The sequence below is a fragment of the Akebia trifoliata genome, chromosome 8 (assembly GCF_017979445.1).
Source record: "Akebia trifoliata isolate Shusen 1 chromosome 8, ASM1797944v1, whole genome shotgun sequence".
NCBI lineage: Eukaryota > Viridiplantae > Streptophyta > Magnoliopsida > Ranunculales > Lardizabalaceae > Akebia > Akebia trifoliata.
This window is the reverse complement of record NC_141382.1, coordinates 30,866,951-30,881,424: the sequence shown is the minus strand read 5'-3', so window position 1 is coordinate 30,881,424 and position 14,474 is coordinate 30,866,951. Positions and strand designations below refer to the sequence as shown.

General features: G+C 33.3%; 1 protein-coding gene across 4 annotated transcripts in view; it reads right to left on the bottom strand.

Annotated features, from left to right (window-relative positions):
* Positions 1-11,330, bottom strand: part of LOC147396509 (uncharacterized) — a 29,736-nt gene extending 18,406 nt beyond the window's left edge. Inside the window, exons 1-8 of one of the 4 annotated variants that reach the window (XM_086449346.1) lie at positions 10,956-11,330; positions 10,685-10,787; positions 10,430-10,573; positions 10,277-10,326; positions 9,135-9,210; positions 8,919-9,019; positions 8,686-8,811; positions 8,055-8,485 (exon numbers count right to left, since the gene is read on the bottom strand). In XM_086449346.1, coding sequence (XP_086305472.1) covers positions 8,453-8,485; positions 8,686-8,811; positions 8,919-9,019; positions 9,135-9,210; positions 10,277-10,326; positions 10,430-10,550 — 507 coding nt within the window. In that variant the 5' untranslated portion in view covers positions 10,551-10,573; positions 10,685-10,787; positions 10,956-11,330 and the 3' untranslated portion in view covers positions 8,055-8,452. Of the gene's footprint in view, positions 1-8,054; positions 8,486-8,685; positions 8,812-8,918; positions 9,020-9,134; positions 9,211-10,276; positions 10,327-10,429; positions 10,574-10,684 lie in introns of those variants that run through there. The other 3 variants (XM_086449345.1, XR_015180271.1, XM_086449343.1) reach the window with 3 other exon arrangements.
* Between the last annotated feature and the right edge of the window lie 3,144 nt (positions 11,331-14,474).

Genomic DNA, 14,474 nt, shown 5'->3' with positions numbered 1-14,474 from the left:
AATCATCGTTCCCTCCTCAATTGAACCTCATGATCTTTTTAATTACTTAGGGTCATTCTAAATAACCCCCGATTGAATCATAAGAACATTACGTACCAAATAAAAATATTCAAAATTGAATCAATAGAGGATAATATAAAAAGAATAAGATATCCCAATAAATAAAAATGGGCTATCAACCATTCTCATGTCTTTAACCTCCCAATATAATGTTTTATTTGGGGTTATCCCAAATGTCCCTTAAACAAATCATAGCAATTAATCCAAACAACGCCGAGAGAATGCAATAATCCTAACAAATAATCGAATCAAGCAAACTAAAAATAAAAATAATAATAAAAATTAGGTCTAAATGGCAATATTCCCAAACTTGAGATTTTTCAAGTCTGATCCTCAAAAGTCCCCAGTGGAGTCGCCACTGAAAGCGCCCTCGATCCGCGGGGTTCGCGGATCCGCTTTTGACCCTCGAGGTTTGGGAGTCGCCACCTAGTTATTACGGTCTAGGAACCGAATACTAATTCTAAACGGATAAAAAAGTAATCTAGAACAGAGAAAAAATTGAATTCGGGGATCACATTACGGGGTTGGAAGGTGTTAGGCACCAACCCCGCCAGGCCAAAGCCGGTCTCTACTAATTTTTCAAATAAATTACATTGCTAAAAAGACCTAATCAATAAAAAAATAAAAAATACTTACCTTTTCCGAACGCAATGGTGTTTTTTCTCTCAGATCTGATAGAACAACTTCTTGTAGAGTATTCCCCGCTTCGTTCTGTCACCAGATCTGATTTCTAATCTCCAAGTTGAAGTATCTCTTTCTTAGATCTGAATTCTTTGGATTTGTTTATGGGTTTTGAGGTGTTTTTGAAGAGCTTTTAAGTGTTTTTTGAACTAAAATTGAGGTATGGGTGTTAGGTAAGGAGTTGGGACTTCAAAATTGAGGTTTATGGGAGGCTAGGGGGACTTTTAAACCTACTTTTCTTAGGGTTTATGATTTGATACGAAAATAGGGTATGAGGACCTCTATTTATAGATTTTTTTAAGAGTTGATTTAGATAACATTAGTGTTTGATTATAATTCTTTTAATTAGAGTTAGTGTTTTAGTTATAATTTTTTTAGGTAGAATTGTGTTTTAATTAGAATTATTTTAGGTGGAGTTGAGTTTTAGTTAGAACTATATTAGATAGAGTTATTATTTAATTAGAACTCTATTAGGGTTTTGACTTTTGGTCTTATTTGATTGACTTTTAATATTTTGACTTTAGTCTTAATTGATTGACTTTTAATATCTTGACTTCAGTCTTGTTTAATTGACTTTAATTTTGACTTCAGTCTCACTTGATTGACTTTAATACCTTGACTTTAGTCTTGCTTGATTAACTTTAATTTTTTGGAGAACCCCCCTCTATTATATCTTTAATTCTTTAGACCCCCAAATAGAGGGGTCCTTAAAGACATATCTTACGAACCCTCAACAATTTTTCTTGAGAGTCTGATTGATCGATTTTTTTAATTCAAAATTTTAAATTAATTTCATTAATGTTTCACTTTAATTATTTAATATTTTATTTATTAATTTCAAAAATTTTAATTATGAAAATTATGAAATTATCGTTTTACCCCGAAGAGGACTTTTCGCGTTTTAAATCAGTTTTCGATGTTTTAGGATGTTTTAGAAATAATTTTTCATAAAGAATTAAATGGAAATATTGGTTTGTGTCATTTATGAAGTTTTTATGTGAAATGATTGTGAACTTTATGAAGGGCATTTTCGTAATTTTGTCGAATTCTGTGAAAATTGGTGAAATGATTTATTTGGTTTCGATTTATTGTTTTATGTGTTTGAATGAGTTTTCCTAATCGTAACGTAGTCTCTAGGGTTGTTTTGATGTTAGGGATATTTTGATAATTTGATGAATTTTTAGTGATTTTTATCGTGAAGCTTCTTTTTGTTTGAAAAATGATGATTTCTATGTTTCTGGAGTCATGTTTTCCTAGCGTAGCGTGGTTTCTACAGTTTTATCAGTTCGAGATACCTCATCCGGATTTCTAAAACATATCTGGTAACAAAATAAAGTATTGGAATAATCATCCATCATTGGGAACCGTTGCAATCGGGTTGACGAGTTGATTAATCAAGCGAGTGCAAAAATGGGGTGTCTACACAAACCCCCCCCCCTTTGTTTTTTGTTCAACCTCTCGAAAAAAAATCCCTTTCTAACAAAAAATTCATCATCTTCTATCCACTTCCCAAAAGACTCCCCCAAGACTTATATAAGTTGTAATTTGCCAAATATTCAATATACGTGCTATATTTGAATATTTTACTAAGAAGAGAGGATTATAGTAAAAACCAATAAATATCACAATAACTTTTTTTTATTGTGCTTAAATTTTTAAATGGTAAATAAAACTTAAATGAATATATATCATATCACTACAAAATATGAGGTTTTTAGAGGCGATTTTAAACTGCCACCAATTTCATGAAAACCGCCTCCAATACATATGAGGGCGGTTTAGGTAAACTACCTACTATAATGGCGTCGCTGATTCCTTTTAGTGGCCAACTAAGGACGTTTTTAAAACTACCTCTAAATAATGATTTAAGGGCATTTTTTTATATTTTGAGAGGCTATTTAAAAAATGCCTTTAATAATAATAATTTAAAGGCGGTTTAAAAATTGTTTCTAAAGAATATGATTTAAGGGCGGTTTTTATATTATTAGTGGCTAATTGAAAAGCACCTTTAATGATAGTTATTTAAGGGCAGTTTTAAAACCGCCTCTAAATAATGTGATTTAAGGGTGGTTTTTATATTTTTAGAGACTGATTGAAAATCGCCTCTAATAATAACAATTTAAGGGAGATTTTAATACTGCCTCTACTTATTATTATTTAAGGGCGGTTCTTATATTTTAAAGGCAGTTTGAAAACTGCCCCTAATAACAAATTTAGTTTTTTAAAAAAATCAACATTAGAGGTAGTTCAAAACCACCTTTAATGTAACACCCCAAATTTTTAATTCGTATCTCGAGGAAAAATAAATAGTAGAATTTTAAGAAAATCTTGAAAGTGGGACTTAGGGTAAAACTGTGGGACCTTGTTTTGATCATTTTTAATAGAATCTGACCTCACCATTAGATTCAAAATGATCGAAAAACATAGTTTAGCTTGTAAGCACGCTCAAATGCGAGTCCGAATATAAAAGTTGTAAAATCCTCGATTATCGGGTCGGACCAGGCTAAAACAGTGACTTTTTATTAGAGCAATAATTTGTAAAATTTGATTATACCATTGAATTTATAACGAAAAATTATTCAACATGGACTATTTATTTGTCATTTTTGGAGATCAGGAAGTCGAATTATCGCTAAAAACGAAAACGACATCAAGTTTAGGGGTCACATCAGGCTAAAAATGTAAATTTTTTATGGAGACATAATTTGTAGAAATTGACTATACCATTAGATCCGGAACGAAAAATTAGGTGAAATAGAGTATTCATTTGTCAGTTTTAGAGTCCGGATGATCAAGTTATCATCGATCGAAACAATTGACAAAATACCGAATTCGTCCCACATTTTATTTAAATAATAATTTTAATTTTTTTTTTATATGTGTAGACACCCCATTTTTGCATCCGCCTGATTAATCAAGTCGTCAACCCGATCGCAAAGGTTCCCAATGATGGATGTCGATTTCAATGCTTTATTTTGTTACCAGATATGTTTCAGAAATCCGGATGAGGTATTTCGAACTGACAAAACTTAGAAACCACGCTACGCTAGGAAAATACTACCCCAGAAATATAGAAATCATCATCTTGCAAACCAAAAAGAAGCTTCACGATAAAAATCATTAAAAATGACCAAATTACCAAAATACCCCTAACATCAAAACAATCCTAGAGCCTACATTACGCTTTGGAAAACCCATTCAAACACATAAAACAACAAATCGAAACCAAATAAATCATTTCACCAATTTTCACAAAATTCGACAAAATTACGAAAATACCCCTCATAAAATTCACGATCATTTCACACAAAAAATTTCATAAATGATAAAAATTAACTTTTTCATTGAATTCCTTATGAGAAACTGATTCCAAAACATCCTGGAATATTGAAAAACGACTTAAAACGTAAAAAATCCTCTCCGAGGGCAAAACGGTAATTTCACAATTTTAATAATTAAAAATTTTGAAATTAATAAATAAATCATTAAATAATGTAAAGTGAAACATTAATAAAATTAATTATAAAATTTAAACCAAAAAATTGATCAATCAGGCTTTCAAGCAAAATTGTTGAGGGTTCGTGAGATATTTCTTTAAGGACCCCTCAATTTGGGGGTCCAAAGAATTAAAGATATTTTAGAGGAGGGTTCTCCAAAAATTAAAAGTAAATCAAGCAAGACTGAAGTCAAGGTATTAAAGTCAATCAAGTGAAACTGAAGTCAAAATTAAAGTCAATCAAGCAAGACTGAAGTCAAGGTACTAATCGAGTCAATCTCATAAGACTAAGGTCAAAACCCTAAATCAAAACCCTAATCTAAACTAATCAAGCCAATCTCATAAGACTAAGGTCAAAACCCTAAATCCAAACCCTAATCTAAAACTAATCAAGTCAATCTCATAAGACTAAAGTCAAAACCCTAAAACCCTAAAGACTAAGTCAAAACCCTAATTGAAACCCTAAAAGAAATCCTAATCAAACCCTAAATGCTTCTAAAAACTTTATAAATAGGAGCCTCCACACCCTATTTTCGTATCAAATCATAAACCCTAAGAGAAGTAGGTCTAGAAGCTCCCCTAGCCCCCCATAAATCCTAGTTTTGGAGCCCCAACTCCTTACCTAACATCCCCCCTTCAATTTTAGTCTAGAAAACACCTAAAATCCCTCCAAAAATACCCCCAAATCCGCAACAAACTTGAAGAGTTCAGATTTAAAAACAAGGAGATACCTTGATCTAAGAGATCCGAAGTCAAATCCGGAGACAGAACGAAGCAAGGGAGTACGGTACAAGGAGCTCTTTTGTCAGATCTGAGGGAACCAAATTTGCTATCGGAAAGGTACCTTTTTTTATTTCTTTTTTATTTATTATTATCTAGGTTGTTAGCAATGTAATTTACTTGGGAAGTTAGTAGAGACCGGCTTTGGCTGGGCGGGGTTGGTGCCTAACACCTTCCAATCCCGTAACTTGATCCCCGAATTCAGATTTTTTATGGTAGATTAGTTCTTTTTATCCATGTTAGAGTCAGTTTGGTTCCTAGACCACAATAACTAGGTGGCGACTCCCAAACCTCAAGGGTCAAAAGCGGATCCGCACACCCCGCGGATCGAGGGCGCTTTCAATATGTCATCTTCCCCAACACGTCCATACGGCCGAGACATATAAAAAAATGAATTTTTTTTTTCTCTTCGATCTTTAATCTCAGATCTCTCACAAACGGCTCGCCGTCGACGATCGACGCAGAATGGAGAAATGTCCGCAGCTACGTTCTCTACAAAACCCACCCAACCTTTCTTTGTTTCACTTTCTATTTTACTCGATATCGTCAAAAATCAGTCGTTTTTGGATACGGAAATTTTGAAACTTTGACCTCGGATTTCGTCCGTTTCCGGGTCAAACCGTCTTCCGACGCAGAAGGGAGAAACATCTGCAGCCTCATTCTCTACATAACCCACCCAAATTCTTTTCGTTTTCTCGCCTTTTTCACCCCGTATAGTCAAAAATCAGCCGTATTTTTATACGGAGATTTCGTAACTTCAACCTCGATTTTCATCAATTTCGGGGTCAAACCGTCTTTCATCGTAGAAGGGAGAAGAGACGAGCACATCGAGATCTTCAAAACCATTGGGCCGGTTTCGAAAATCAACCGCTTCGAAGTTCGATCCATCTCGATTTCCGTATCGTTCACCTCGATTTCCGTGCACGTACTTCAATTCCGTCGCCTAGTGATTGTAAGGAACTCTCAATTTCTATTAATAATCGTAGATTGTGAAAATTGCATTTAGGATTTTATTGAAAAAAAATTTGGATGTATTTTCGAAATGTAGAATTCTTTTGTCATTTCAAAAATTCACGCCAAAAATTGCATAACTGATATGTTTAATTGTATTTTTAACAAATTATACGTGGGTAAGGTATTTTAACGGGTTATTTCCATAAATTGGGTCTTGTGCACTGCTCGGACCCCATTTTGATATAAAATTTGTTTTCTTTTTCAATATTATTGATAAAAATAAATTCGTTAGTTGGAAAATGTGATTTAATATTCAATGAACTCATATTGAGTTGATGAATATCAGAAAATTGATGTTTTATTGAAGAGATTGAAAATTGTAAAAATCGAAAAAAGGGAAAAAGGGTATGAAACGGTAAAATGTCAGAGTCACACCCGAGGGGTGATGTCTGCATTTTACGTTGTTGTGTTGTGTGCAGGTTGGTGAACAGATATCCAGGGATAATATTGTTGGTTGCATGTTTATTTAAATTTCTGTTAGCGCGAGGCGCTCCGTTATGTTATTTATTTTAGGCCGGGTGGCCACACTTGCATGGTAGGAAACTGGATATCTATTCTCAATCTTGTATTGTTAATTTCTCTTTTGTTTTCAAATGAAAATAATATATATATATATATATATATATACCTATTTTGTGAGCTGTTAAAGAGTTTGTGAATGCCTGAAGGGATAGTGCGTCATATCATCCGGAGTGGTGTACTATCCTGGGATGTACGGTAGGGACCACCAAGCTCATACGTGGTATGGGACGCGTATGAGAGTGGAGTCACAACTGGAATCCGGGTTTATTCCTCTCTATCTTTACCAGTGAACTTGTAATGTAAAGGTGGTCGTATACGAATGATTTGTATATTTGAGAATCACATGTACGCCTGATAGGCATAGACGAAGATGATTGGTCAGTGATCACCAACAATCTATAGTAGTCGAACGTTCTGACACATCGAAAAGAGACCCATTGCTTACGATCACGTCAAACGGCCAGCCTGAGCCGGATAAATGGTCAACCAAACGTGGTAAACAGCGACCAGCCACAAAATCAGGAACTAAAAACCAGAGAGAAATTGTAACATCATGTCCCGACTGGGAGCGATCCAGTCGTGAATCCCAACTCTCTAATTCCAATACTCCACCATTGTGTATTATGTATTTGTTGCTTATTTTGATATATAAAATGAAATGCATGTTTAATGTTTCCATTTGATCAATTAGATTTGTATAAAAAGAAAATATTATAGTGAGTAATGCTGATTGATGTGATGTCAGTTTTAAAATGTTTAGTTGCTCATCCCTGGCTATATGTACCAGTTAATCGTAATTTATTATGTAAAATTTTGTTTATTTTAAAATGATTCAGTATGTTTATTCGTTCATGTTAGGAGACGTTATTGGCAGAAATTGTTGCTTCCTTACTGGGTAACCATTGTTACTCACCCTTTCCTTTTCCATTTTTTTTAGTTTCAGATCTGAAGCTTGGCGAAACAAGTGTAGAAAACGAATGAGGATCATCTGATTGGTCAGATAGACAACTAGAGTCCGTCACCTGGTAAGTACTAGGACTATACCCCCTAGTGGTGTCAGTTTCTCCAAGTAGTCTTATGGATTTGTCTTGAGTGTTAGGAATTCTGTTAGAGTAAGGAATTTTGTATAATCCTGTATATAATTTTTCTTCTTCCGCACTCTGATCTATCGAACATTATTAGACGTATATAGGTTTCTGCTAGTATTATATTTTGTTTGTTATATGCAGGATTGTATGTCGTTTATCAGGTGCAGGTTGAATCGTCTTGGAATGCTAACATAAACAGAGGAGACCATGCCGAAATTTCGAGGTGCCACCTCGTACCTTAAAAACTGACATGGGGATTTGTGTTAGTGTTCGACGGGGCGCCACATTTAATGTTGCAATAAAATTTTAATAAAATATTCATTCTAAAATAAATTATGTAATTATATAAAAAGAAATAGCTACTATCGGCACTCAAAATTTCATTTGTCACTTGTTTATAAAAAGATGCCACAACCTATAAATGAATATTTTACCAAACATAAATTACTATTTACCAAACATGCATCTGCGAAATCCAAAAACAAAGTATGCATTCACGAATATTTTCACTATAAAAAAAAGAGGCAACTCTATGAACTATAAATAAATGTGATATGTTTCTTGGATTTAATGTGCACTTGAAGGCAATCATCTCTCATACTCCACCCCATCTCCATGCCCACTCTAGCGAATAAAATGGTAAAACCATAAATCATGTGCAACCAAAACATACCTTAGAATCAACCGTTCGCAATGATCTCATGGATGGCGTCATTGACAGCTTAATCCTCAGATCAAATAAGTAGCTTCATTGCTATCTGTTTGGGTCCATTTATCACGAATGATAATCAAACGAGAACCTTAACGTTGCCTACGAACATAGTAGACAAAAGGCATGAATGACCTGAAATTAACAAAGAACATAAATATATCTGGCAGTATCTGATTAAAATGAAAATGAGTCAGACAATGAGTTTTCTCATCTAAAACTAAAAAGCTCATATTTGCAAACCAGACTCCGATCATCTAATACAAGATAGATACAAGTAAAAAAACGAGAAATAACATAAATACACAAATATGTGAAAGTCCAAATACACTCACCTCGTCACTGATGTTGGGATTAGCTCCAACTTTTAAGAAGCAAATGATAATATCAGGGCTCCCATTGTCAGCGGCAATGTGCGAAGGAGTTGCCCCACCTGCACTAACGTTTGCGCTAACCCCTGCCTATATAGAAGAAAATAAGAAAACTAAGTGCTACAATTACATATAAACTGATGGTCAAGAAATAATACTGAAAAAAAAAATTTCTTTTTCACCTTCTAATTACTAACCACTATGCCACTTTCACTATCAAAATGAATAGCGCGAAGAACTCGTAGGGGATCATCCAAAAATTTCTCCATCGGAGGTAAGGGAGTCACTATCTTTCCAACTTTCAGATCATTTATACATGAATAAAAAAATTATGTGTAAAAACACAATGGATAAGTAACTCTTGCATTGGAATTAAATAGATCATCAAAATAACAAGATTGTCAAAAGATTACCTTCAACTTTGGGATAAACTGTTATTTTTGAATCGACATCCGTATTCACCTCTCCCAGCAAAAATTTCAAATCCACCTGAAGAGTAGTTTAACAAGTACAGCAAAACAAATTCATCTTCTAATATGCATATTTACACAATACAATCAGCAATACAAAATTAAGAAAAATCAAATGGCATTGAGTGCACACGACCGACTTCAATACAATGCCAGTAAAAATTTTGCATCTATTAACAAAATAGATTAAGGGAAAAAGGTATAAAGTTGGAACCACACATAGATGTGGTGAAATGCACTTTGATAAGTGTATGAAATGGGCAACTTAAATCTTTTGACAAGCGTGGTGAAATGCGCATAGATGTGGGTGCAGCTTCTAATATGGGCCAATGTATCAGAGTCAAATAAGAAGAAGAAAAAAAGACATACCAAACCACTTGAAAAATAGGGAAATATAAACCAAATATGGAAAGATTCTGACAGTTGCATCAGTCAGTCAAAGTGCAATTAATTATCCAAATGAAAACATAAAGGGATTCATATGAATCCCACAAATCATTTTTCTAAAAACCAACTTATAGTAAGACTACCTCTTTGAAAACTCATTTTGACGATTAGCAGCAGCAACGACAATGTTCATTAGAAAGGGCACTAAAGTGAGCATATTTAGAAAGGTGATCCACAATCACCAAAATTATAGTTTAACAGTTGGAAGAAGGCAATCCCTTAATAAAATCTATAGATAAATCAAGCCACGCATCATGAGGAATCGGCAAAGGGTTAAGAAGTCCCAGAGGTGAAATATCTTTAGCTTTATCACGTTGACATACATTACATTGAACAATAATCCAACTGGACACAAAACAGTAAATGCAAATTGAATGAGTAATTTCCAAGTTAAGTACAAATCAATATACAACATACCTATCAGTAATTTCCAAGTTATGTACAAATCATTATAGTACCAATTGCTATAATCAACAACAACAGCATCAACTAAAACCTACAAATTTGTAGTTAGAAACAAGCTAACTATACACGATGAGCATACTTGTAGGTTACTTATAAGTTATAAGCAAGCTAACAACCTTCTACCAGCTACAACATTAACAACCCCAATTAAAACATGCTACTTTTTACTTAACCTCAAAGCAGAGGTTATAGCCTCTGATGCAACCAAACCTGCCAAGAAAGACTGCAGGTTCACAAAAAGAGAAAAGATTCATAAATATAAGAAAAATAGAGAACCTACAAGAGAATATGAATTATGTTCTAAGTTTCTAACACAAACACCTTACTTGGATGAAATCTGGGCACATCAAGGAGAGATCTCCTACCATTCCACCCTAAACATGCCCATCTGCAACTCCAAAAGCACGGCTGATGGCACAAATACCAATGTATGGCCCAATCCCTCATTTCCCAGAAGTAGCCAAATCCAACTATTGAGGAAAATGTCAAATCAAGAAGAAGAGAAGTTAAAAAGAAAAGATTACATAGAAGTATAACTTGTCTGGAGGAATCATAAGGAGTTGGGTAGGAGGTGTACTTACAACTAGAACTGACAAAGAACTTAAAAAGAAAAGAAGAAAGCCAACTAAGTTTCTTTTTCTTGTGTTTATATTTGCCTCATTGTATGCCAGAATTGCAATTGTTCTGAGTGCAAAAGGTTGATACACACAGGTAAGCACCCTTGTTGGATGGTAGCGCTTCACAAGGAAAGATACACCACTCAAAAACAAACATGGATCATAGTTTGCTCTTTTCTTGCAACAAACAACTAAATAAATAAGCAATCAAAAGCTATAATGTACATTAACTCACCATGTTTACGAACCACCGGGGAACCAGCTTTAGAAAATGGATATGGTTCCTAGTGAATTAGTTGAGACTGTAATAGGTAATCCAGGACAGGCAAATTGCATTGTTCAATTTTTGAGGAATTGTTTGAGCTTTATTGATAATGAAGACAAAGAGGAAACGAGATTTATTTTAATATATTCAGGTTGGGATGAATTTCAATCGAAGGAGGTGTCTCTCTGCACGACATGATTTCTTAGGCTTGAAGGTGGGCGTACTGCCGTCATGTCAGACTTGGTCATTCTGTATAAGAACCCATGAACTATAAGAACCCATGTTTCCCATTTCAGCAACAACAACGGCAACCATAAAATAAAAAATAAAAAATGAAAAAAACTTTATCAATAACCCATAATCAGATATGACACCTAGAATGTTAATCCATGAAAAAACTAATACATGTAAACAACAAAATAGAATGAAACAGAGAGATGGACAAAGAGATCCAAAAAAAAAAAAAAAATTGATACAAAAAAAATAAAATAAAAAACTTTGCTTTTTGTAGGGAAAAAGTAAATTCCACTCAACTCGCCTCAGGTGCACATTATCGGATAGCTTAATCATACCCATTTTTTTTCATTTACTTCTTTAACCCCTTTCGTACTTATATAATCAAATACCCATTTAGTGTCTTCTTCTCCTTTATGATAGAACTTCAATTAGAGTTAATACCCATCTCATTATTTTTTCTTCATTTTGTTGTAATAAATATTTATAAATTTGATGCATTATTACCATATTTTTTATTGAGTAATTTGGTCCTCTTATCTAATTCTATCACTTTGTTTGGTTTATACTCATTCCTTCCTTTTCCTCTCTTTTAATGAGTTGTCTTTCTCATTTCAGTTTCTCTTACCATTCTGTTCTATAAGATCTATTTGTAAAATGTGATGATATCATGCTTTTCAGTGTGGCAAGCATCTATAAATTATAATTAGACACTAATTTTGAGCTTCTTAGTAATTGATCTTAATTATCTTTGATTTAAATATATGACATAGCCTTGAGTTTAACGCCCCCTCTCTTATTTTATGGTTGCTCTTTTCTTAATAATATATGCATTCTGTTTATTTATTTATTTAACCCCAATTTTAACCAATATTTTTAGATTTGTTGAGCCCTTGTTATTTAATTATTTTTTATTGTTTTAAGTTAGCTTAGGGTACTTAATTCTATTTTGAGTTATATATCTTCTTTTGTTCTTTTTGAATCCTCCAATTTTTTTTTTTACTTGAATGATTATTTTCATTGTAGAAAATATCTCTGCTTACACATTTATCTTAACGTATAAAATGCAAAGGCAATGACATATTCACTAACCTCTTCAAGCTTGCAAAACTTGGGGGTAAATCTTGATGCTCTAATCTTAATGCATTAAAGTATGTTTATTTATTTTTATTTTTTCTTAGTTAACCAATATTTGGAGGTCAACAAAAGTGAAGATGGGTTCAACAGCTTCTAAACCAAGGTTATGGGATCAACACCCCACATGCCTTTACCAATTTGGCTAAGTTGGCACCTTCAAGAAAATTAAAGGCATTTTGTTTGAGGACCTATTGTTTAGGTGGGATTGGATTTGTAACAACGCCAAATAAGGGTGTTGTCAATTGGATCATACATGTGTTTGTTTTTATTATCATCGTTGTACATAGGTCTATCAACCTACTTTCTTTCTTTAATAAAATTCTTTACATATACAAAAAAAAATCAATAAAATAAAAACAACATCAACAACAAACACCCCAACTTAGAAAGAACACATACATGTTGATGTAAACCTGTGAAGCCAAAATAAGGATAAACTAATAACAATCAGTGTGTGTAGGAGAATTTGCAAAAAATTGAACTAGCAATCAGAACAAAGGAATTTCCTTGATTGAAAACATTCAATTTACCAAATTGTGACTTTTGAGCTCAAAATGGTTTACCAAAGCATCTAGTTGATCTTTAGGATAGCATCCCTTGACCATTTGAAGAGATTGAATGGGTACCCAAGCTCCTAGAGTCATCTTTCTTATGCTAAATCATATGGTTGAAGATCCTAAAATTAACACATTGTTTAGTTTATGACTGATGTTTGTAGAATTTAAATTTTAAAACAGAAACAGAAATAAGAGACTCAGAAAGTCAAATCGAAGAAAATTCAAGGTCTATCTCAATCACCAGAAAGGTGTAAAACTAAGAAGTTTTAGCGATAAACAGGACAAGCTCTTGTTAAAATTGATCGTATTATGAAAAACATATACTTATTGCATCAGTTTAGTTTATGATCCATGTTTGTCATTATTGAAGTTTAAACCCAACAAGAAATAAGAAGAAACCATATCAAAGTAATAAAGAGAGAATATTTTTCCACTGTAAATGGCTACTGATCAAGATCAATTACAAATTCAAATATTCAAATCTTATTGTGCTCTATCAAGAAACAACTAGATGAATCTCAGAAAGAAATTCAATATTTAGAACATCAACTAGAAAATTAAAAACTAAGAACTAGAGATAAACAGCCAACAATGCATCATAAACATAAAAAAAAAAATCCTAGAATTACTACACTGGTTAATTTATGATCGAAAAACATCAAAAAGGAAACCTAGAAATCCAAATCCGAATGAAAATTGATTACATAAAGATCATTAACCTAATACATTGGTTAGTTTGATCCATGTTTGTTAGATTTAAACTTTAAATCCTACAAGAAATAATAAAAAAAGACAACCACCCTTCCTACCCGCTTAAACAACATCAATGAAAACATAGTTGTAACAGTATATGGAGGGCACAAAGGGAAGGTGACAGTATTAGGAAACACCAACATTTTCCTTAGTAAGATTTTAAGCCTATTAAGGGTCAATTTGCTCAAATGGATTACCACATTGGCAATCCAACATCACAGCCCCTTAGATTTCATGAAAAAAATTAGATTAAAAAAATCATTTTGACTAGATCCAAGGTTTTGAAAATGGAAGGGTGCTGAAATTCCACGCAATTCCCAAATTTAAAATCAAAATTTAACGATGAAAATTAACTTTTTTTGGAAAAAAAAAATTCAAAGCTAATAGAAATGTCCTCTACAACCCTGAAGCATCGGATCATGGTTTTGGTGCCACAAGTTGAGCCCAAGGACCCTTAGTAAAGGTGAAATCCTTACTTAGTAAGGCTGGTCAGACTTAGTAGGAAACAATTGGCCCCACCAAGTATTGAAGATAAAAAATCGGCCTAATCAGATTACCATAACCAGTCATTTTCTGACATAGTGACCTTACAAATGCTATACTTGGTCAGTCCAAGTTCTCCAATCACTGATGATTGAAAAAATGATGAGTTCTACCATTGCTACACACATTTTTCATGGACTCATGGTAAACATCTATAACACACCAACTAATTTACCGATTTCCTTTACACTGATGACTTATCTTGGATTCCTTTATGAATTCCCATAATAATTTGTAATATGAGATTGTAAAGTTAAAAAATAAG